This window comes from Cololabis saira, chromosome 2 (assembly GCF_033807715.1).
Source record: "Cololabis saira isolate AMF1-May2022 chromosome 2, fColSai1.1, whole genome shotgun sequence".
In the NCBI taxonomy this organism is placed as follows: Eukaryota; Metazoa; Chordata; class Actinopteri; order Beloniformes; family Belonidae; genus Cololabis; species Cololabis saira.
Genome location: NC_084588.1, coordinates 51970866 through 51995947, shown reverse-complemented (window position 1 = coordinate 51995947; position 25082 = coordinate 51970866). Strand labels below are relative to the sequence as shown.

Below are 25082 nucleotides of genomic sequence, written 5' to 3'. Positions count from 1 at the left end.
TTTTATGCTGAAGAGGCTCCGATGGCGTGAGCAATATTTTTCTTTTCCTCGTGAGATTATTTTTTTCTTCTGCAGCTACAAATAGAGTTGATATTTTTTCCTCAACAAACTAGTTTTATCTGCAGATTGGGGTTATGTATGTATGTATTCTGTATCATCCGGAGCTGAGATAGTTCTGCCCTTCAATTAGAGACCTGTAATTGCGTTTTTTTTCGTCATCGGACGCCAGGCGATCAATAAAATATTCTTGGATACCTAAAATTAAACAAAACATAAACAGGTAATATTTAATTGTGCAGACGTGCCTCGTAAGGAGAGGAGGTGGAGAGAGCTATATTACAGTGTTTAATCATACACTCCCTTATCTCCCTATTCCTCTATTCTTTCCTGCTTATCGCTCAAACAAATCATTATTTATAAATTAACATCAGCATTAATTTAAGATACCTTCATTATTTATGGAAGGCCACTGTCTAACATCATCAATCCAGCTATAATGATGCTGTAGAGCGTCAGGTTACAATAACAGCGCTGCGGTGGCAGATTGACACCTGCCACCGCAGCGATGGCGCCGCCGCAAGATGGCGGCGCACACAAACCGGTCGCCGGATTCGTCTATATTAGTTAGAACTGGGGGGAGATTTTTTTTTCATTACGCACTTCGAGAAAAAAAGTCGAAATGTTGAGAAAAAAGTCGAAATTTTGAGAAAAAAGTCAAAATGTCGAGGAAATAGTAAAAATTTAATGAAAAAAGTTGAAATGTCGAGAAAAAAGTCGAAATGTCGAGATTAAAAAGGAAAGGAAAAGGGAAGAAAAAAAGAAAAGAAAAGAAGAAAAAATAAAATAAGAAGAAAAAAAGAAAAGAAAAAAAAGAAGAAAAAGAGAAAAAAAGGAAAAAAAGAGAAAAAAAGAGGGAAAAAAAGGAAAAAAGAAAAGAAAAAAGAAAAAAAGGAAAAAAAGAGCTCTAGAGCCGCGGGTTGCTGATCCCTGAGCTAGTCCTTAAAGGATTGAACTAATGAAACTGAAAGGAAAGAAAGAAACGGAACACGTTCCATCCTGGATTTGTTCAATATTCAAGGGAAACCAGCTTTTTTTTTTCTCCTTTCTTTTTTTACCGTCAGAGTCACAAAATAACAGCAATTGAGAGTATCCGCGGGGGCGAGTGTGTGAGACGTTAAGAGCTTTGTTTGGCTTGTGTAACAATCAACCAAATGACTCAGTGTTGTCATGACAATTTCACTTCATTAATGGTTTTTTTTTTCCGGTTCCAGGCCGACAGTAGCTTAACAAAATGGATAAGGATCTATTTTATGTGGTTAACCAATTTAATGCTTTTGTAAGATAGCATCAAAGTAATCAAAAGCACACATCTGATAACCTGCTTTCTGAAGCCTAATCTTCAAGTAAAAGGAACTCTAAATCTAATCTTTGTTTGCATAAATAGGATTCTAGTTCGTCTCACGTTTGCCCTAAACAAACATGTATTGGAAGAAACCAGTGGAGAAAATCTTTTGTTCCCTGTATTTCCTTCCCGGTGATAGAAACTCTGACATGTTGAAATGAACAACCTTTAAGACTGTTAGTGGAGGACGGAGTAGAGTAAACCAGGAACAGTAAAAGCTTGTGATGGGGACGGAGTAGAGTAAACCATGAACAGTAAAAGGTGGTGATGGGGATGTTGCTGAGGCATCAGGACAAATCTACACACACGACCCAGACTGACAACAATCACACTTTACACCCGTTACTGTACTGTTATTGCTGTCAGCCTGGTTCTTTTTCTTTTTTTTACCTTGTCTGCACATATTAATGGTTGATACCATGCCGGTAAAAAACTAAGGCATATATATGTGCATTATTACTATATTTAATATATATACATATATATACATAAGTTGGCTAAAAGTATCGGCATTCTAGGAAAAACTAGATACATATTAAACCTAAAAACATTATACATACTTTATAATTCATTAATTTTACCATATCTGACGTACTGTGTGGAGATTTGGGGAAATACTTTTAAAACCAATCTTCAACCCATTTATCTAATGCAAAAAAAAGCAATAAGAATCGTAAATAATGCAGGATTTTATCATCACACAAATGTTTTGTTCTGGAAATTAAACGCACTAAAATTGACTGACCTAGCTGAATTTAAAACGGCACAGATAATATACAAAGAAAAGAATAATTCACTCCCCTGCAACATAGAAAACTGTTTAAGGATAGAGATGAATATGAGTTAGGGGGGACGCCCGTGACGCTTTCAGTGTGAACGCAGGGTAAGTGGCAGCGTAAACTTTCAGTTTGAGCAACTGGAAAACATCTAAAATGGGAAAGAGCTGTTGTGCGATCGACTGTACTCGAGAGACAAATGGATCGCAGGGTTTGAGTCTGTAAATAAATGCACCCGATTCCAGAGTTTGCAGGTGGAAATGAAATGAATGAAGGTGAAAAAATGTGTCGCCTGACAGATTCAAGTTTGTGCAATCCAATAAGGCATGTTAGTACATTTGTAAAATACAGAAAGCAAAAGTGTGACTCTGGAGTTACTAGTGTGAGTTTTGACTCTATATTGACTTTCTACTTCAGATGGTTTAGATGATGAGAGCCAGATCACAAACCGGACCAGGTCCAGTCGGAGCCGTCGCCTTCACCACAAATGTTTGAAAATGAGCTTCTGCAACTCACGTTGGCTGTAGTTTAGCGGAAACCAATGATCATTTAACTCCTGAATATTCATTCATCATCCATTACTCTGTTCTGTGTGTGATGGATCTGTCCAGTTCGATCTGCTGCAGCTGCTTCACCGTCAGCACCCGCGGGTGGGGTGACGGTGACGGTGACGGCGGCTAAAACCCCATCAGTCCTGGCCGGACACATCGATTTGGGCTTTAGTTCTGACTGTCCGGCCGGTTTGAGCTTTAAGAACGTGGTCAGCATTCGTGCTGCTAACGCCGGCGTCGCCAGCGAGTCCGCAGAGAGAAGAGAAAGACATCAGTTAGTCATTTGTTTCCATGGCAACCAGGTCACGGTTGATCACTGTCCCTGAACCGGTCGTGGCCCGTTTATAATCAGCGCAGTAACGTGTCATTGTAATAAGTATAACATTGAAATGAACCCCCACCCGATGATAAAATGACCCAAACGTCAGATTATCTTCACACTAATCTCTTTATCCTGGAGTTTGTTTCTCCTCAGATTGTGGCATCGATTTGTGTGTTTTAGTGTCTCAAACGCCTGCTGGGAAATGTTCAAATCCCAGTTCAAAACTGTATTGACGTCTTTGTTGACATAATTATGAATCCAAGGAATGCTGCATGCTGGGATTTTTATTTTTTGTTAAATTTTATTTTCTGAACATACAAGACTGTCTCAGAAAATTAGAATATTGTGATAAAGTTCTTTATTTTCTGTAATGCAATTACAAAAACAAAAAAGTCATACATTCTGGATTCATTACAAATCAACTGAAATATTGCAAGCCTTTTATTATTTTAATATTGCTGATTATGGCTTACAGTTTAAGATTAAGATTCCCAGAATATTCTAATTTTTTGAGATAGGATATTTGAGTTTTCTTAAGTTGTAAGCCATGATCAGCAATATTAAAATAATAAAAGGCTTGACATATTTCAGTTGATTTGTAATGAATCCAGACCAGGGGTCGGCAACCCAGAATGTTTTAGATCCATATTGGACCAAAAACACAAAAAACAAATATGTCTGGAGCTGCAAAAAATGAAAAGTCTTGTATAAGCCTTAGAATGAAGAAACACATGCTGCATGTTTCTATATTAGTGGGGGAAGATTTTTTTTTTTATTATGCACTTCGAGATAAAAGTCGAAATGTTGAGAAAAAAGTACAAATGTTGAGAAAAAAGTCAAAATTTCTAGAAAAAAGTCTAAATGTTGAGAAAAAAATCGAAATGTTGAGAAAAAAGTAGAAATGTCAAGATTAATGTTGAAGTACAATCTTGAGATAAAAGTCGAAATGTCGAGAAAAAAGTCGAAATTTTGATAAAAAACTCGAAATATTGAGAAAAAAGTCAAAATTTCATGAAAAACTCTAAATGTTGAGAAAAACATCGAAATGTTGAGAAAAAACTCGAAATGTCAAGATTAAAAAGGAAAGGAAAAAGGAAGAAAAGAAGAGGAAAAAAGGGAAAAAAGAAGAAAAAAGAAAAAAAGGAAAAAAAGAGAAAAAAAAGAGAAGAAAAGGAAAAAAAGAGAAAAAATAAGAAAGGAAAAAAAAAGGTCAAACATTTTTGAAAAAGCTCCAGGAGCCACTAGGGCGGCGCTAAAGAGCCGCATGCGGCTCTAGAGCTGCAGGTTGCCGACCCCTGATCCAGAATGTATGACATTTTTGCATTACAGAAAATAAAGGACTTTATCACAATATTCTAATTTTCTGAGACAGTCCTGTACTTGAATCCAAGGAATGCTGCATGCTGGGATTTTTCTTTTTTGGTCAATTTCATTTTCTGAACATAGTCACTTTACAGGAGCCAGTCCTAATTGAATTGTATTGATTTAAAGCCGAGGCTTCCATGACAAAACACACCAATCACAGGTGTTGCGTAACGCGCCGTCTCCTCTGGCAGCGAGTGGCAGGAATTTATCATCTGAACGGGTCGCGCTCGTGTCAGCGAGTGAAGGAACGGTGCGAGGCAGTCGATTAAGATGCAAAGAGGCGGCGGTCATTTACATTAGTTATTACTGCTCTGGTTTCCACTCCAGCTGCAGCAAACCGAGCTTGAAGTTCTGTGAGACGAGTGCTGGCTAATCAGCAGCCTGACTCGACCTTTGAGCAACGTAAACCACACAGAGCCAGGATTTCCAGTAACCGGATGAATCGCTGCGGCAGAGTGTGGCTCCAACTAAAGTAAACTAAAGTCTTTTGCAGGTTTGGAGTCTCCGTACCTCGTTGTTGCCCAGCTGGAACCAAGGCTGCTTCCCGTAGGTGAAGATCTCCCACAGGATCACTCCGAAGCTCCACACGTCGCTCTCCGTGGAGAACTTCCTGTACATGATGCTCTCGGGCGGCATCCAGCGGATAGGGAGCATGGTGTGTCCTCCAACCTGAGAGGAGCAACAACAAAGAAGGAGAGATGTTTAATACAACTGCAATGCTCTTTCTTTCTTTTTAGAGTAGGCCTATTTTATTTTCAGCATTTTTCAAGGTATACATGAAAACACAAACACAGAACTTCAAACCCCTCCCCAACAACACGTTGAGCGAAAGAGAGAAAAATAGGTAAAGAAAGTGGAAGCTTGTATGACTTGATGTAGATTCTTCAGAACTGGACATTTAGCGGATGAAACCACCCACGACTCTCTATATCAAACCATTCAAAAGTTATTGCAGAAAATAGGATCTATCACATATCGACCAATCAGAAAAAGGGGCGGGGCTAATTCAGGCCAATGAAGGTCAAATACTAATAATACCGAGTCCGATGACACCACCCACATGTCTTTATCACAACCCGTTCAAAAGTTATGGCAGAAAATAGGAACTATCAAATATGGACCAATCAGATGAAGGGTGGACGCGCTTTTTGGCGCCTATCGTCGCCACGGTAACGCTTTTGAAAGAGAAAAGTAATGCATGTTGTCGCAGGATGGAGACGCACATTTTGATGTATAACACACCTGGGTGCACGTTACGGTTCGGGCTGAAGGAATGGCATAAATTTCGCCAAAATTACGATTAATTCAAAATGGCCGACTTCCTGTTGGGTTTCGGCCATGGCTCCAAGAGACTTTTCTTTAAGTTGCGACATGATACAGGTGTTTACCTATTTTAGTGCATGTACGTCAAACCGTATTGTGGGGCTTGAGGCACAAAGTTTTCTAGGGGGCGCTGTTGAGCCGTTAGGCCACGCCCATTAATGCAAACCATTAAATATCAAATTTTTCGCCAGGCCTGGCTTGCATGAAAAAATTTGGTGACTTTTGGGGCACGTTTAGGGGGAAAAAAGGCCCTCCTTTCGTCAGAAGAATAAAGAATAAAGAAAAATTCCTACAGATACAATAGGGCCTTCGCACTATAAGTGCTTGGGCCCTAATAACAAATAAATGAGGAAAAAACAGTTGAGAGGCAAGTTAGACAACAGTAACCAGAGCAAAAAAAAAAGCTTATAAATCTACAACCCGTCCATCATAGAGGCTGAAAATGTGTCCATATACGCCAGATAAGGTTTACATCTCTGTAAAAGTATCATAGTCTTTCCCGAGTGTAAATGTCATTTTTTCAAGTGGAACACAGCTATTCATTTCTGAAACATCTTCCTGTAGAAAGTTGGGAGTCAGACTTCCACGTGACGGCGATTCACGTCCTGGCAACACACGAGGCCAGTGAGAGAAACTTTTCTTAATGGTGCATCAGTATTTGTAGTATCTCCTAATAAACAGGTTTGAGGATCTAATGAAAGTTTTGTCATGATGTCAGAAAAATCATGCCAGAATGTGTTAAGTTTTGTGCATAATGCAATACTCTTTCTAAATAAATACTGAAGAGATATTAAAATCTTGACAGATTTTCAGAATATGAAAGACCACATGTGAAAAGAGAAAGCAGTTTTTTTTCTCGCTTTTGAGTCAACGTTTCCAAAACAACCAAAACCACAGGAGTCCTGACGCTGAACTCAGGTGATGTTGGGAAGTGTCAAATGAAACTGACAGCAAAGAGCGAATTACTAAATCCCTACAAAAACACACACAAAAAAACAAAATGTGCTATGAGCAAAAGCTGGAGGTGAATAGATTTTTGTAAATTATTTCAGATTCAGATGTAAAAGTGATATTCTGAGACTTATGGCACTTTTCCACTAGAACCTCCCGGTTTACTTTCAGGCAACAATGATCTTTTAACTTCAGAAATCGCTTTATTCGCCAAATGTACACAGGAATTTGACCTGGTAAAAACAACCACTGAGCAATTAAATAGAAAATGAGGGTTAAAATAGAAAAAAATATATAATAAGTAAAAAATATATAATATGTATGTAATATGTACAACGACCAGGAGTATTTACAGGATGACAGGGATGAAAAACGAAATAAAATGTTCTTTAATGGCACTTTTCCACCAGTACCTACTCATCTCAACTCGGCCTGGTTTCTTTTCCACTACAATCCTTCACCTGGAGCAGAAGTAGGAGGTTGGAGCGGAGAAGACTAAACACTAAAGATGTAGAACCTGGAGATGATAGATGTGCTGCTGGGTCTGTGACTTGTGTTCGATATCAAGTTAAAAAATGAGAGTGAGAGAAGCTTCAAGCGGCAACGCTTTTTAATGTTTTTAGTTTGTCTCAGCTGCTGTAAAGTCAGCTGGAGCTGTGAGCAGCTATGAAGAGACAGAGCTCCTGGTAGATCTGGTCGTTCTTTATCTCCGTCTAGATCTTTTTAATTCTCTCCTCAGCACCAGGTTTATGAACATCTGACCCTCAGAGTTGGATCAGAACAGACTTCTGCTGCCGTTGCTGCTGGAATAAAATTAACAAGAAGTCGTCAGAGTCTCTTTCTCTGATGTCACATCCTGACTCAGACGTCTGACTCCAACCCCCCGACCAATCAGTGGCCTGGAGTGTGATGACATCACAGCCCGACTCAGCCGCTTAGAACCTCGGCAGAATAGTTACAGGAAAAGTATCTACTCGGCACGTTAGACCCCTGGTGGAAAAGAACCAAACCGAGGCGAGTCGGTTTTTTTTTTGGGGGGAGGGGGTGACATCCGCTGCTAAACCAGGAAGCAAAAAGCAACTGTCCCAAATCTCGAGATCCAATCACAGTCTAAGCTAAGCTACCGCGATTAACTAACCCCAAAAACTACAGAGCAAGCATGCAGGTGAACGGGCCAGTGTGTATTTCTATGTGTGTGTGTGTGTATGTATATGTCTGTGTGGCTATGTGTATGTATATGTGTGGCCATTTGTATGTATATATGCATGCATTAAGAAATTATTTATAATGATACCTTGGATTGGAAGAGGGAGGACCTGGGACCATAATTGTCCCAGTTATTTTCTAATAATGTGGCTGAATATTAGAATATTCAGTGACTGCAGCTGCTTTTTCTCTGCGATCGTCTCCCACGTCTTCTGAACTGAAAGGCTGGTAGTGATATTATTTAGGATACGATAATAAACCGTCCCTTTGCTATTGATCTGAATAAATAATCCACGATTCCTTCTGTCAAACACTTCAAGTATTTACATTGAGCAAAGGATCAAAATTGTCAAGTGTGGGATTGAATGTGTTTTTCTTTTTACGAGGAAATCAACCAAGCGGATTAAAAAAAACAGCTGAATGCATTTTGATGAATTTCGCTGCTCAAGGAGTTCACATGACGGCTAATGCAGACGCGAGGGTTTGAATCCTGCAGCTCACCCGCGTCCAGGAGACGGTTTGCAGGATGAAGGTAACATTTGAGGCACATATCAGCTTTGATGTTTTCAAACGGGCAGAACATGAAATGAAGTCTCCCACTGCTGCAAATCGTTTGCGGCCGGATTTTAATCGATTGAACATTTGTTCATTAATCATAAACTTCCATTAGCGGCTTTTTTTTTCCCTTCCTGATCCATTTCCCATTTGTGTCGGTGAGTGTGCTTTAATCACGGTTGTTTGGAGCGGGACGAGACTGATGCATGAGCAAGCGTCAGCTTGAGAAATGAGGACAACATCAGCGGTGACGGGTATTGTTGGGCTGCACAGTCCGAACGCTCGGCTGACGGGTCTAGTATTCAGCCCGGTGTGATTTCAGACCCAGTTGGACAGGAGATCGGCCTGATGGCTCGGAATTGTGTTAGAAGTTTACTGACAGTTCAAAAATTGTACAACTGTCTACAACAGGGGTCGGCAACCCGCGGCACTAGAGCTGCATGCGGCTCTTTAGCGCCGCCCTAGTGGCTCCTGGAGCTTTTTCAAAAATGATTGACCTTTTTTTTTTCCTTTTTTTCTTCTTTTTTTCCCTTTTTTTTCCTCTTTTTTTCTTCTTTTTCATTTTTTTTATTCTTTTTTCTTCTTTTTTTCCTTTTTTTCTCTTTTTCTCTTCCTTTTTCCTTTCCTTTTTAATCTCAACATTTTGACTTTTTTCTCGACATTTTGACTTTTTTCTCAACATTTCACCTTTCGCCATTTGCCTTCATTCTAAGGCTTATACAAGACTAAAGTCAATATAGAGTCAAAACTCACACTAGTAACTTTTTTATTCCTTTTTTTCCCTCTTTTTTCTCTTTTTTTTTCTTTTTTCTTCTTCTTTTCTTTTTTCTTCTTTTCTTTTCTCTTTTTTCTTCCCTTTTCTTTTCCTTTTTAATCTCGACATTTTGACTTTTTTCTCGAAATTTCGACTTTTTTCTCGACATTTTGACTTTTTTCTCGAAATTGTACTTCAACATTAATCTCGACATTTCGACTTTTTTTTCTCAAAATTTTGACTTTTTTCTAGACTTTTCGACTTTTTTCTTGACATTTCAACTTTATTCTCGAAGTGCATACTAAAAAAATAATCTTCCCTCAGTTCTAACTAATATAGAAACATGCAGCATGTGTTGTCTTCATTCTAATTCTGATACAAGACTTTAAATTTTTTGCGGCTCCAGACATATTTGTTTTTTGTGTTTTTAGTCCAATACGGCTCTAAAACATTTTGGGTTGCCGACCCCTGGACTACAACAACCAACTGTCTGATACTACTTTAATATTTGTGACAAGACCAGACTTCCTCGGGTCTCAGGTTGGATTCATGTGAACAGAGATGAAAATCCAGCTTCAAAGTTCCTTCATCACACATAAAAATACATAAATAAGCAGAAAGATATGTGATTCTGCTGAAACTTGGTCTGAGATCACGTCACCGTGTTATTTTAGAACCCTGCAAATACAATTGAGTCCTATCACTTTCTGTTATACTTGCGCTTTTGTTAAGTGCTTCTGTTTGTCACCGATGCTGCTGTTACTTTGACAGTTTTGTCAAGATACAAATGATTTTTGAGCTTCCTCCGGGTTCTTATCTCCTCAAATATATCGGAGAATTTTCGATCAGCTATCCATCAATGCCTTTGCTGATCCATCCAGCGCCGGCCCATCCAAACCTGCATCTATCCATCTGAGCTTGTTTTCCTCAGCTTAAAATCATCCAGAAAAACAGCCAATAGTCAAGCGTACCATACGGTCTAAAATCATCGTCAGTAATTGGGTTTTTTACACACGCATGCTGTGCCTTCTGTCTGTTCCTCTGAATTACAACACAATCAAATTTGTTTAATCGTAATAAGCTCTTCTCCATTTACCACATCCAGAACCTGTGTGGTTTCAGCTCTGAGCACCGGACGGCATTTTAAACGTCAAGAAAAACAAAAGAGACATGGTCTTAGCTTGTTTTTTACGTGGAATAGATGTACTAGTCCACATTTGAAGTGGATCAAAACGTTTCATCAAAGTTGTCCTGACAGGAGTGGATATTGTGCAACGTGCTGGCGTAACGTGTGCTTTTGATCCACTTCAAAAGTTGGGCTTTTGTGGAGCCTTTTCCACGGGCGCCGTCACAGCCTCGTACCATTAAAGAGTCTGGCTTTTCTTTTGGAGTTTGGGATCCATTTTTTCCCTAAAAATGATCAAATAAACGTGTTCTTCTGACCGTAAGACATGTTTCCACTGCCCGCTTACCAGAGGGCTCTTTAGACGCACGAATGACCCTGGACGAGGTTTATTTTAGACAATAAAGTTTCAAGTAGCATTTGTTTTGCAGCATTTAAAGCTTTGCCCATGATGTAGGATCAATAATCAGAGGATGGTTAATGTTGCCGTGGTGTCGGACACATATTATAAATATCTCATAGCTATCATTTCCGTCCATCGTTCCTGTAGTTTCTTGTGCGGGCCCTTTTTTCTCTTTTGTGCATGTTTGCAGGCCGGAGCCTCGGGAGCTGCGTGCTGGCCTGTGTTCCCAGTCTTCGGCAGGAAGGTCCCCCCTGATGATCCAGGTCCTGGTCCAGGTTTCTTCCTCCTAAAGGGGAGTTTTTCTTGCCACTTTTTGGCTTAAGGTTTTTCTCCCACTAGGGGAGTTTTTACCTGCCATTGTTTATATAATAATTGCTCGGGGGTTTATGTTCATGTTTATGTTCATGTTCTGGATCTCTGGAAAGTGTCTAGAGACATCTGTTGTATTAGACGCTATATAAATAAAATTGAATTGAAAAATTGAAAATTGAATCAGACCACACATGTCCAGCGTAAAAACCTGCACCCTTTATGGACTGAAACTCCTCCGTGTTCCTTAAACTGCACGATACCAAAATTCAGGACAAAATTAATGGAACGTTGTGTTTCTGTAAAAGGTATCAGTTTATGGAACAATCTGAATACAAAAGCCAAAGAATGCAAATCAAACATTACATTTAAAAGAATAATAAAAGCCAGTTTGATGAAGAAATATCATGAGAAGAAAAAAGAAAACCCACCTAACTTAACAATTTAAGTTAGGTGGGTTTTCTTTTTTCTTCTCTCTTTTTAGCACCATTGTCATATTTTTTTTCTTTAAATCAAAAAAGAATACGTGTTTGGCGACAGCTATTTTGTGTTATTTTATAACTTTGTTGTAGTTTTTTTTATTACTTTTATTGTAAAGGGTTTTTTAATTGCGTAATTTGTAATTTTATTTAGTTTTTTTATTATTACATTAATTGAAATTTGATTTCTTAGGAAAAAGGGACAGATAAAATAAGCTTCTTCTTTCTGTTCCCTTTCATTCAAGGAAAGAGATTTGTTGTAATTATGTTGAACTGTTGTTTTTTCTATTAATGAATGAAATAAAGAATAAAATAAAAAAAATATTTAAATAAAAAAATTAAAAATAATACGAGAAGACATTGGTTCATCACATACAGACAAACGTAAATGTCTAATTTGTCTTTGAGGGATAATGTTTTTAAAAATGTCTATAATTTTTGTCGTGCATTTGTTGATAAAATGATAATCCTCCTCCCCCATTGCTCCTCAAAGATACTTTTCATGGATATTCCTCCTGCACCAGGTGGCCGTTGTAATCACATGCACACATGTGCATCAGCTGTAGATGGAAAAACAAACATCTTGGGTTAATATTGTTTTTTTTCCTCAATTTTGCACAGTGCCATCTTTTCTGGTTTAGGATTGTATAAGATGAGCTCTTTTGTCCCGGTCACACACTGGCAGGGCTTGAAATTAACTTTTTGACCTACTAGCCAAGTGGCTAGTAGGTCAAAAAAGTTACTCGCCAAACAGATTTTTTACTCGCCAAAACCAAAAAGTTGCTTCACTAGAGTATTTTGTCATCACTACTTATATAGCAGTCATAGTAGTACCATATAACAGTCATCCCGTTCTTCTCAATCAAATGTGCTGTGTAAAAGGACCTTTCAACTATTCTGGAAGAACAGTATAAATCCCTATGCAGCAGTAAGAAGACGCATGAAGTACATTAGATTCAAATATACTAGGCTGACCATATTTTGATTTTCAAAAAAGAGGACACTCGGCCCGGCCACGAGATAGCCTACTTAAATGATACTCGCAGTTTACACAAAGATTCCTTATAATTTTAATATATTTAAAGTTTATACGTATGGATATAATATTCAGTTATATTACAAAATAATATCTCTCAAAGACGGAAATTCAGATAGGCTTCTCACTTTTTTATTATGTCTAAAATAATAACAGTTACAGTCAGTATTCGAATTGTAAAAAAACAATCAGGGGGGATGGTGGATTTTATCATATAGGGACAGATAATTTGTGCTGATACAAATAATATAATATATTACAAATAATAGCAGTGACATGACTCTGTCCTTCACAGGATAAGTAAAATGGATCACTGCAAAAACTCAAAATCTTAACAAGAATATTTGTCTTATTTCTAGTTAAAATGTCTCATTTTAGTAAAAAAAAATCTGATTACACTTAAAACAAGAGTCATCACTGGAAAAACAACAATTTTCACCTGTTTCAAATAGATTTTCACTTGAAATAAGTAGAAAAATCTGCCAGTGGAACAAGATTTTTTTGCTTGTAATGAGAAGATAAATCTTGTCCCACTGGCAGATTTTTCTACTTATTTTAAGTGAAAATTTACTTGAAACAGGTGAAAATTGTCAAATAAGTTATTTTTCTGGTGTTATTTTTCTGGTGATGACTCTAAATGTTGAAATAGCAGTAAAACCACATTCATTGATGAAATCACATAATGGATGGAAAGGAGGGATGACAGTTTTACAGGGGGGGATGATTTGGACCGTTTTTATTTCAGGGGGGGTGATTTGGACCGTTTTTATTTCAGGGGGGGATGATTTGGACCGTTTTTATTTCAGGGGGGATGATTTGGACCGTTTCCAAAACGGAAAAGAGGTCAGCCTAAAATATACAAACTATTTATTAAATAGCGCCTTCAGCGCTGTTCCCCCCCTCCTCCTCCTCCTCCCTCCTCACCTCACACACATTTGTCTTTTTGGGTGGTGGCTGGCACCCTGATATATATCTCCACATGTCGTTTCTTTGTTCAGTTTAGTTTTCTTTAGCTTCTTCTTTAGCTTTAGTTTAGCTTCTTTCTTCTTAGTTTTGTAGTTGTTATGTTCCCTCGTTTACTTTTCTTCTTCTGACCCGTTAGCGGCGCTTGGCAACCAACGAAAATGAGCATTACCGCCACCCTCTGGATTGGATTGGTATAATTTTTCTAGGTCGCCAAGTGGCGAGACAGCCAAAAATATGTCTCGCCACAGCAAAATCTAGGTCGCAAATGGCGAGTGGCGACTGTTAATTTCAAGCCCTGCACACTGGTTATCATATCGGGGGGTTATCGCCTCAAACCGGGACCTCACCCCGTTAGGATAAAAGATAACATGTCATTTCCTGCTTCTTTGGTAAAATGATAAATTAAAGCAAATGTAATCTAAACTGTTCATGTCAAACCTTTATTATGCCGAGTGTCTGGTCCCTTATATAGTCTAGATCAGGGATCAGCAACCCACGGCTCTAGAGCCGCATGTGGCTCTTTAGCGCCGCCCTAGTGGCTCCTGGAGCTTTTTCAAAAATGTTTGACTTTTTTTTCCCTTTCTTCTTTTTTCTCTTTTTCTTTTTTCTCTTCTTTTTTTCCTTTTTTTCTTTTTTCTTCCTTTTTCCTTTCCTTTTTAATCTTGACATTTCCACTTTTTTCTCAACATTTCGATGTTTTTCTCAACATTTAGAATTTTTCATGAAATTTTGACTATTTCCTCGACATTTCGACTTTTTTCTCAAGATTGTACTTCAACATTAATCTTGACATTTCTACTTTTTTCTCGACATTTCGACTTTTTTCTCGAAGTGCATAATAAAGAAAAAAAATCTTCCCCCACTAATATAGAAACATGCAACATGTGTTTCCTTCATTCTAAGGCTGATACAAGACTTTTCATTTTTTGCGGCTCCAGACATATTTGTTTTTTGTGTTTTTGGTCCAATATGGCTCTTAAACATTTTGGGTTGCCGACCCCTGGTCTAGATTTTATGACCGTCGATGCTCTTCACTCTGATTTTGTGCCTTATGATAGTTTATTTTAGCAACATTAGCAGGTGAATACATGTATCTAGACTAACCTTGAACTTCCCGTGACACCTTGCTATTAAGATGAACATACGTAATTATTCTTATCAAAACATCAATCGTGGTTATGATTATTAAAAGTTACAAAAACAAAGAGCACAAACAACCCAAAATGACTAGTGATTAAACCTTTTTAGACGTTATAACTCCTTGATGTAGCACCCGTTCTTAAATGACTTGAACAAGCTGATCTTTAGATTTTGGAGTGTTTAATGACACATCAGAGCTGGATATCTTCCCTAAATGTGACATAAATCAATACCTGGATGCAGAGCCTACAGGGCATTAAAGTCTCCGGTAAACCTCGTTGTGACGGAACAGGAATCAAACTCCATTAACCTCCACAAAGTCAAACTTTTGGTCTGCGTCAGCGAGACAAATGGAAAACGCAATTTCACTTTCATCCATCCATCCATCTATTTGTTCATGTCTTCCTCCGCCTCACTGGAAAGAAGATGGAAGTGAACCACGTTTACGTCTAAGGCTTACGTACTGTACGTTTGAGCTTTAAAATTCTCTATTTCTGCTTCAGTTTGACTTAAATTAACCTAATGTTCACACATACATCTCTAATGTGGCAAATCACACACACAAGTGAGATGCCGTCAAAAATAAATCACTTTATCTGCGTACCCACTAATCGAATGTGACAAGAACTATTCAATTCAATTCAATGTTATTTATATAGCGTCTAATACAACAAAAGTTGTCTCTAGACGCTTTCCAGAGACCCAGAACATGAACATAAACATAAACCCCCGAGCAATTATTACATAAACAATGGCAGGTAAAAACTCCCCTAGTGGGAGAAAAACCTTAAGCCAAACAGTGGCAAGAAAAACTCCCCTTTAGGAGGAAGAAACCTGGACCAGGACCTGGATCATAAGGGGGGCCCTCCTGCCGAGGGCCAGACTGGGGGTCGGGGACGTCACTACTAGTAGAACTGTTCACTCCCTCAATTAAAGGTATAGTCCCTGATTTTGGAGAGCTAGCAAGATTTGAAAGTGGCACCTCCTCTAAGCCCCGCCCCCTCCTCTAAGCCCCGCCCCCTCCTCCCCCTCCCGTCAGAACTCCGTCCAAAGCCACGCCCCCACAAACTTTGGGGAACGCGTATTTGCAGGAGTCGAGCTTTCCAGGACATTTTGGACAGCACATTTTCAACAAAACTACCCATGTCTCATTCACCTGTAAGCGAGGCCGGTTTTAGGGGGGGGTGGGCTGTGTCCACCCAAACGTGCGTCCTGCCCACCCAATCAAAGTTATGGGGATCCTTTATTTTTTTATAATTTAATTTTTTTATAAATATCAAAAAATATCACAGAATATCCGTACCGTTTCTGATTGGGTGGGCACTGCGCATCATTTTTAGACAATGAACAACAATGAATGCATACCGCAAACGTTGTGTCTCGGTGGAGGAACCCGACGTCCCAGCAGAATGAGACAACAGAGAAGTTCAGAACAGCAGACAGAGATACACTGAAGCTGATTTATGGTTCCGCGTTACACCAACGCAGAATGGTGCGCGTCGCCGCGTACCCTACGCCGTACCCTACGCCGTACCCTACGCCGTACCCTGCAGCATAGCCGTGCCTCCAGAGCCTGCACGGCACCGCAGCACCGGCGCTCTGCGGCAGACAACCTGCGCCGCAGAATCGCACTTTGGCTTTCTTTTTTTAGCCTTTTTAGCAGGGCGAGCCGTTACATTCGACGTGACCTCCTGACCGCGAGCCGGCGGTGAAGCCGGGAGCGGCGGGGGCCCTCTGATGTCAGGCCGCGGTTGCCAGTCGGTCTGGAGGAGCGTGGGGGGGGGGGGGGGGGGGGGTTACACTGGGACACTCTGAGCCGAGGACGACCCGTGGGAAGTGGACACGGGGGCTGCAGGAAGCAGAGTGACCCCCCTGCCAATCCTCTGGTCCTCTGACCAATCTGTTTCATTCGATGCGCAAATAACAGATTGGTCAGAGTTTTTACAGGATTAAAGCTGTCAGAGGTCAGATTTTTTTCTTTCCTTTTTCTGAACACATTATTCACTGGCTACTCTCAGGATGGAAGGACCATTTCACCCAGTATAACAATAAATGTTTTTGAATACGATCACAGACTATACCTTTAATATCTTAATGTACATGTGGTAAAAGGAGTAGGAAGAAGTGTAAACTTAATTAATCCTACCCCCATTCACTAATCATTTATTAACAAGTATTTATAATTATTAACTATAATATAATTATACTCACACACATACCTATACATAAATACACATAGTTGAATATTTCTATATATTTGTACACACATGCACATATAAATATTTATATAAATATACTTATTTACCTCATACTATCTCTATATTAACTCCATCTGCTCTATATATATATATATATATATATATATATATATATATATATATATATATATATATATATACGCCTACATACACATATACATAACTGCACATTTCTGTACATAAATATAAAAAAGTCTACCCATTCACCCGTTCACGAATGTTCACATTTTCCATCCGTCTTATCAACTCATCACACAGAAAAACCTTCACAATTAGAAAAACTAAAGTTCTGCGAAAGACTTATTGAAAAAAAAAACAGAAAATGATTCCCAGCGAGCGTCAAAAGACGCATCAGGACATTCGGCTGCCGGGTCATTACGGCCCCGTGTTGTCGCAGCAACCAGTAATCTTTACGTTGAATTGGGAGGAAACCGGGGGAATATATTCTGTAATAAATGTCTGATTTTGAATGGAGAGCATGTGCGTGTGTTTGTCTGTGCGGGCGACTCTTTGTGTGAATCTGCTGCTCGTGCGTTGTGATAGCATCGCCGCCGCCTACGTGGAGGAATATTGACAGAGCCCAGAGATAAGCAGCTCTGAAGAGTGTTGGGCACTTTCTCCTGTGTTCAGCCATCATAAATAGCGGCATCCTGCCAGGAACACAATCCACCCACCGCTGACTAGTCGTATCGACGCCCGCCGCCCTCCGGGACTCTGCAGACACTCTGCAGCAGGAGGGAGCGACTCGGAGATAGAGACGAATATTGTCCTAAATCACATCCATCTGTCACTTCCTTCTGCTCCACCTGCGCTGGAGACGCTTTTCTGTTGTTTTAAAGAGAGACGAGAGCAGAACCCACGCAGGCCGGTGGCGGCTCTGCCGTCTGCCGCGTCGCCGTTTCATAACAGTCTCACACAACACCTGAAAGTTTTCCTGAGTTCTGAATTTTACATTTTTAGGTGGGTATAAAGGACTGCGATTTTGAGAAAGCCTTTGTGACTGAAAGGTGTGTTGTTGCTTGTATTTTATTTATTTATTTTCTGTTGTTTCCCCTGAGAAGCTGCGATCCTCAGGTATCATAATTGGAGGTATTATTTTCCGAGAGCGCAGTGACAGCTCTCGTTGTTTTGCAGAGTCTCTGTAACGGCAGCAGAGCTACCTGTTGAAGGTGCAACGCGCTGCAACTGACAGTTAATTTCCTTCTGTCATTATTCCTAAAATACCTATTTAAATGTCTGCAGTATTCATTGGCTGTAGTTATGAATGAGACGTTTAAGACAGCTGCTCCCTGATTTGTGACATTAATAAATTGTATTTTTGTATTACGATTCAACTCCTGATCCAGACAGAATGAAATAATATGGTTTCATAAATTAATGCACTTGAGGAGATCAGGTTTGATGTGACATTAGTAAGATTTTAATCTCAGTCGAGTTAAGTCCGGCTCCGGCAGGTGAATGCAGATTTCTGAGTTTTTGTATTTGCAAAGGGAAGAAAACTTCAAGTGAGCAATTAAATATGAGGATAAAGTGGGAACATTGAGGATAAGAGCAAAGAAGAGATCATAAAAACACAAACATCTCAAGTCCAATCCAGTTAGACATGAAGTTGTGAAACTAAAACATTTATTCCAGATCGGTCCCAGTCCCTTTCAAAGACTTAGTTCTTAGTTATTCATGGTCTCATTTATGCCGTATGATCCAAACTAAGGAATCTTTGTGGATTTCTACCTGATTTGAGCGAGGATATTCCTGCCACCTTAAACACTGACTACGTTTACCTGCAGTCAAAATTCAGGTTAAGGTCAATATTCCGGTTACTGAAACATTCAGAATAATCTGTTTCCATGCATGAACAAACAGGGTTATCCCTGTATACATGGCCGCCGCAAGGGGTGTGCGAACCGTGCGACTGCACGGGGCCTCGCGCTATGGGCCGTTTTTTTTTTTCATATCAATAAATATATGCAATGATGCGCGTGTCTGTTGTTCAATACAACTGATCAGACCAAGCGCAGACACAAGCTGCTCTGATCAAGACGGTGGAGTTGGAACAAACTGTCACACTATGTCGAGAGAACGAGACAGATTCAGGAAATTTCCATCAGGGGATGAAAAAAGACAAAAACTAAAGAAAATGGAAGAGTTTAATGCCTCTCTGAAAGGCTCGTTTGATACATTTGTTACAAAAATCACTGATCCGACCGGGTCTCAAGCAGCCGTGGGGCCCCGCGTCGAGGCAAGAGATGATGATGAGGCAGGGGAAGGTATCCAGTATTTTGATCATTGGAGAGTTAAAATATAGACACCCGATCTGACCCGAAAAACCCCAAAAATTTTGTGAGGGCCCCCCCCAGCCATTTCACCCAGGGGGCTCTGCCTGTATACATGGTAATTGTAATCATGGATATTTCCATCAAACCAGCGATGCACGGAGAACGTCATGGCGCAATTCCCGCCATTTCCGCTTCTTCTTCCTGTATCCAAATCCAAAACAACAACAAGCAGCACGGCGGATAATCAACAGCCCGGTAGAAGTCACCTTTTTCAGCATCTTCCAGCGGAGCTTGATCTGGTCTGGCGTTCGTACAAATGCTGCTTCGCGCAACTTTCCTCTCTCCTTCTTGTAAATCTTCTATCCCGGTACTTTCTACCGTCTACAAATGCAGAAATGTTCATATCCTTCATTACATTTATGAAGTGATTAGTCTCCTCCTGGTCTTGGTTTCTCCGTGTTTATAAGAACTTCCTGGACTCAAAAGACCAGGATTCCTTGTGAACAGAGCATGTGCAGAAAACAGATTCCTGTTCCGTTTGATGGGGATATTCCGTTTGGCGTTTACATGACCCAATATTCAGGTTTTAAAAGGAGTAACCCAGGGCTCATATTCGGGTTTTTAAAAACCTGAATATGAGAAAATTCCGGTTATTCAAAGGGGTTATTGGTGTTTACATGGCCGTGCACCGGGTTATTGCTAATATTCCGGTTAGAAAAGGGTTATTGATGCATGTAAACGTAGTTTGTGTGTTTCAGTCAGTGCCACGTCACCGTGGAGACGAGCACCAACGTCTCCGTGAGGCGGATGTGAGGCCGACAGCTAAAGCTTGAGCAGACTTAGGCCGCGTGGCAGCAACATCTGGTTCTGGGACGACCTTGTCAAGGTCCAGACCTCGTCCACCGAGGCGGGACCGTAAGAGACGTGCACATATGTGAAGGTCCAAAAAAAACGAGAAGAACTGAAGTCATGTTTTAAAAACAGATGGACCGAAATTCCTCCACAATGAGGTCTTTGTCCGTCTCATCATGGCCGTCCCGTCAGGACTTATGGGTAGAATCGCCCATGGGATTCTCTCTCTCTTTAACATCATCTTTGTTCATTAAGAATTGACACAATAAAAAAAAAAGTAGTTTGTTGTCGTCGTCTTTAAATCATGTGTTTATTTTATTCTATTTTGTATTAAACATGTCACATCTATTTGGAAACAAAGTTGTGTATGAATATTTTACACTCGTCTGCAGAGGGAGCAGCGGAGATGAGAAGCCGCCGCTCGGCTCATTGTTCTGAAAGCCTTGTGTGCAAAATACATGAAACGTAAATATGCCTTTGCAAGTTAGCGGTAGTGCACTCTGTGTGTGTGTGTGTGTGTGTGTGTGTGTGTGTGTGTGTGTGTGTGTGTGTGTGTGTGTGCAGTACTGGAGTTGAGGGAGGATGAGGGGGGATGGCATCCCCCCCTGAAATAAAAACGGTCCAAATCATCCCCCCTGTAAAACTACCATCCCTCCTTTCCATCCCTTATGTCATTTCATCAATGAATGTGGTTTTACTGCTATTTCAACATTTAGAGTTATCACCAGAAAAATAATTTCTTTGACAATTTTCACCTGTTGCAAGTCAATTTTCACTTGAAATAAGTAGAAAAATCTGCCAGTGGAACAAGATTTATCTTCTCATTACAAGCAAAAAAATCTTGTTCCACTGGCAGATTTTTCTACTTATTTTAAGCGAAAATCTACTTGAAACAGGTGAAAATTGTTGTTTTTTCCAGTGATGAGTCTTGTTTTAAGTGTAATGAGATTTTTTTTACTAAAATGAGACATTTTAACTAGACATAAGACAAATATTCTTGTTAAGATTGTGAGTTTTTGCAGTGATCCATTTTACTTATCCTGTGAAGGACAGAGTCATATTGATAAGTTCAGAAAAGTGTTTTTTATTGTTGTGTTTTGATGTATTTGATGTAAGCCCAGTGGATATTTAAAGCTTACAGAAGGCTGCATTTAACTGCTGCTATGTCATTCCTGCAGTATTTCTGCAGGTGTTTTGGTCACTGCTATTATTTGTAATATATTATATTATTTGTAATCAGCACAAATTATGATAAAATCCACCATCCCCCCTGATTTTATTTTACAACTTGAGGACTGTGCGTGCGTGCGTGCGTGCGTTCGTGTGCGTGTGCGTGTGCGTGTGCGTGTGTGTGTGTGTGTGGGAGATTTGAAAACACCAAAAAGTTCCGCCGCCCACCGGCATGCAGCAGCAACTGGAGTAGATACCACTTTATCTGCACTCGGCAGCAGCGCAGCAGGTAGAAAGCTAATGGACATCACAGCCCGAGCGAGTGAACTCGTGCTGCTGGTGTTTGAGCAGAGATAGCGGTAGCGGCCGGAGCAGGGAGTGCCAGCGTGTCTAGATGGTTATCGTGGGCCCTTTAAGATGTCTGGGGCCTCCCCGGGGCTCCCTGCAGGCTGCAGAGCGCCCGTGGAAGCGCCCGGCCGGGCCGGTAATCTATCCCCCGCCATGCCGCTGTGCTCTCCACACCGTTAATCCAATCACTCCCCGGCCACGGTGGGACAGGCAGAGCACTAATCCAGTTTACACGGCAACGGAAAAAAAAGCCCCAGATTCTTTCCTCGCTCCCCGCAGAGCCGCCGCCGCCGCCTTCTCCGTCTGACATTGAGTGAGAAAAATGAGGATAATTACGGGGTCAATTATTTAATTCTTATTTCGTGGGCAGTTTTTTGTTGTTGTTGTTATTTTTATTTATTTATTTAAAGGTTTAGTTATCAGGGACAATGCACATTAATAATACATTTAAACACATGTAAAACATGCCAGAAGTAGCCAAAAAGGCTATTTTGCATCTGCTGTCCCTGGACTGGTGTAAAATAGTCAACCTAAAAGACAAATTATTAAGATATAATCAATAAAACATTTCAAAATAAGAAGGCTACATCAGAATAAAGATTAAAAGGTAAAAACTAAGCTAAAATACAAACACACACAGTTTAACATAAACTCAACAACAGACAATTGCTACAAACGAAAACAGAAACAACATGAAGCAGCAACAAAAAAAGCAACAGTGTAACTATACCAGGGGTCGGCAATTCGCGGCTCCAGAGCCGCATGCGGCTCTTTAGCGCCGCCCTAGTGGCTCCTGGAGCTTTTTCAAAAATGTTTGACCTTTTTTTTCCTTTTTTTCTTTTTTTCCTTTTTTTCTTCTTTTTTTCTTTTATTCAGTTTTTTTTTCTTTTTTTTCTTCTTTTTTCCTTTTTTCTCTTTTTTTCTTCCTTTTACCTTTCCTTTTTAATCTCGATATTTTGACTTTTTTCTCGACATTTTGACTTTTTTCTCGACATTTCGACTTTTTTCTCCAAGTGCATGATGAAAAAAAAATCTTCCCCCAGTTATAACTAATATAGAAACATGCAGCATGTGTTCCTTCATTCTAAGGCTTATACAAAACTTTTCATTTTGTGCGGTTCCAGACTTATTTTATTTTTGTGTTTTTGGTCCAATATGGCTCTATAAACATTTTTGGGTAGCCGACCCCTGAACTAGACAAACCAATAGGCAACATGACAGGTGATATCAGACAAACACCGACAGGCAGGGCAGCAAGCAGGAAAATTAAGCACTAAAATTTAATGTTGACAGCCTTGGCCACTAATTAACCACTTTTTTCTTTCTTTCATTTTTATTTTTCTATTTCCTTTCTCCCCGCGTCCTGAGCGAATGGCCTTGTCTCAGAAACCCAAGGTGATCTGATTCACCTGAGAGCAGCGAGTCAGCGGGTCTTAATGGCCTCGCCGCAGCCGCGACGGTTAAATCATCAGTATTCATGTGGCGCGGCTGCGCCGCCGCGTCCAGTTGGCTGGGCGGGGCTCAGATAAGTCATTAGACTAACGGGAACTTAATTAATTTTGTCTAATCTTTATAAAGCTCTACAAGAGGACAGATGGGTGTACGGCTCCTCACCGGGTCCTTGGACTCGGTAGCCCACCTAGCCGAGCCGTGAGACTGGGGGGGGGTCCGTATCAGCAGGAGCTAATGCTGCGTACAACAGTAGAACGTGTCGCGTGTAATGAGACCAGGTGGAGGAGAAGTCAGCGTTCATTTGGCCATTAGCTCGCAGCCAAACCCTGACAAATGAGTTTGCGGGTGCACGCTTGATGGAGCTCCTGCCCCCCCCCCCCGCCCTCCTTGCTGTTGCACGACTCACACCGACAATGTCAGGAAAGATTGATTTGATAGATTTGCTAAAACCGAGAGACTTCTTGACAGTTTGGTTTGAACATGTTTGATGTGAGACTTCCAGCTAATTTTTTCTTCAATGATTACACCCAGGAATTTTATTTTCTTAACTCTTTCTATTTGGACTCCATCTACCGTATTTTCTGGACTATAAGCCGCTACTTTTTTCATAGGTTTTCAACCGTGCAGCTTATACAATTCTGTTGATTTTTCTTCCACCACTCGGGGCGCTCTAACCGGAATTAGAATCAAAACTAAGACAAAATAAATGCAAAGAAAAATACGCTACTTCTTCTTTAGCAGATAGAAGTAGAAGCAGATTTATCAGATAAATAGATAAATAAATACAGGTTATTTTCTCTTGGTTCTGTCCCGTTTTAATCAGCAAAGTTGCTGCCGTGTTAAAAGACACTGTTAGGAAAGATCTATTTAGGTACAAACATGTACATCATTTACAGTTCAGAATCCTTCTGTACATGTAGTAAATATCTAATCTAACAACAGAAATATCTGTGGCTAAATATCTTCTTTTTTTTTTTTTAAATAGAGCAGGTGCGGCTTATAGTCCAGAAAATACGGTATTTCAATTTGAATTTGACTGTTTGATTTGTAACTTCCAAATACCATGAATTTGGTCTTACTTGTTAAATGATAATTTATTTTGGTCAAACCAAGTCATCATCAAGTCCAAAAGTATCTGCAAGTTCTCCCCTGTTCCCAAAATATTAGTATCATCAGCAAACAATACACACTTCAATACATCAGACACTTTACAGATATCATTTATGTATAAATTAAATAATATCGGCCCTAAAACGGACCCTTGGGGGACACCACACACAGTGTTAGCACATTTTGATTTATAGTCACCCAACTTCACAACTTGTTTGCAGCTCTTCAAATAACTTTCCACCCAATTCAGCGCTAACCCCCGTATCCCATATCAGTCCAACTTTTTGATTAGTATTTTGTGATTTATTGTGTCTTTTTTTTAAATCTATGAACACGCCAACAGCAAATTTCTTTATATCCATAGAATTAGTTATTTTTTCAGTGAGTTCTATTAAAGCTAATTAGTGTCAGGAAAGATTGTAGGAATTAAAGATTTGAGAAGAGTCACCTGAGCTGGAACACCTTTCAAGATCAGTTATTGGTCATTATTATTTGATCAGTTATTGGTCATTATTATTTGATCTGGCCGCGGGGTGATGGATGAAACGTGTCAAGTCCGGGAGCCGGCGGGATCGGGGTTTCAGACATCACGAGGCAACGGATGCCTCGCGTGCCCGTGGGCAAGTCACGGACAAGTGGAAATGTAGCAGGAGGATTCAGGAAAATGACACCAAAAGTGTTTAGTTCACTTCACAAGTGTGGGCTGATGCAGCGGAGCAGAGCAGGCAACCCCCGCTGAGATTAGTGCAAGGCTGCGTTCACGCGCTGCTCTGAGCTCTAAACATGTGTAAATGTATATATGTGAAGCAGGATGGTGCACAGCAAAGCCTCATGGGAGGGTCTGAATTAAAGACAAAAGCCACAACGAGTCATTTAACTCAACTTGTAAGTAAAAGCCTTGAATATTCCAGGTCAACAGGAAGTCCGAAATCACTTTTTCTGTTAAAACGGAGCT

At 40.1% G+C, this 25082-nt stretch overlaps 1 protein-coding gene across 1 annotated transcript in view; it reads right to left on the bottom strand.

The window, feature by feature from the left end:
• LOC133456763 (NT-3 growth factor receptor-like) overlaps window positions 1-25082 on the bottom strand; it is a 262203-nt gene that overhangs the window by 6013 nt on the left and 231108 nt on the right. Inside the window, exon 12 of the mRNA XM_061735336.1 lies at window positions 4927-5085. Within this exon, the coding sequence (XP_061591320.1) occupies window positions 4927-5085 (159 nt within the window). The remainder of the gene's footprint in view (window positions 1-4926; window positions 5086-25082) is intronic.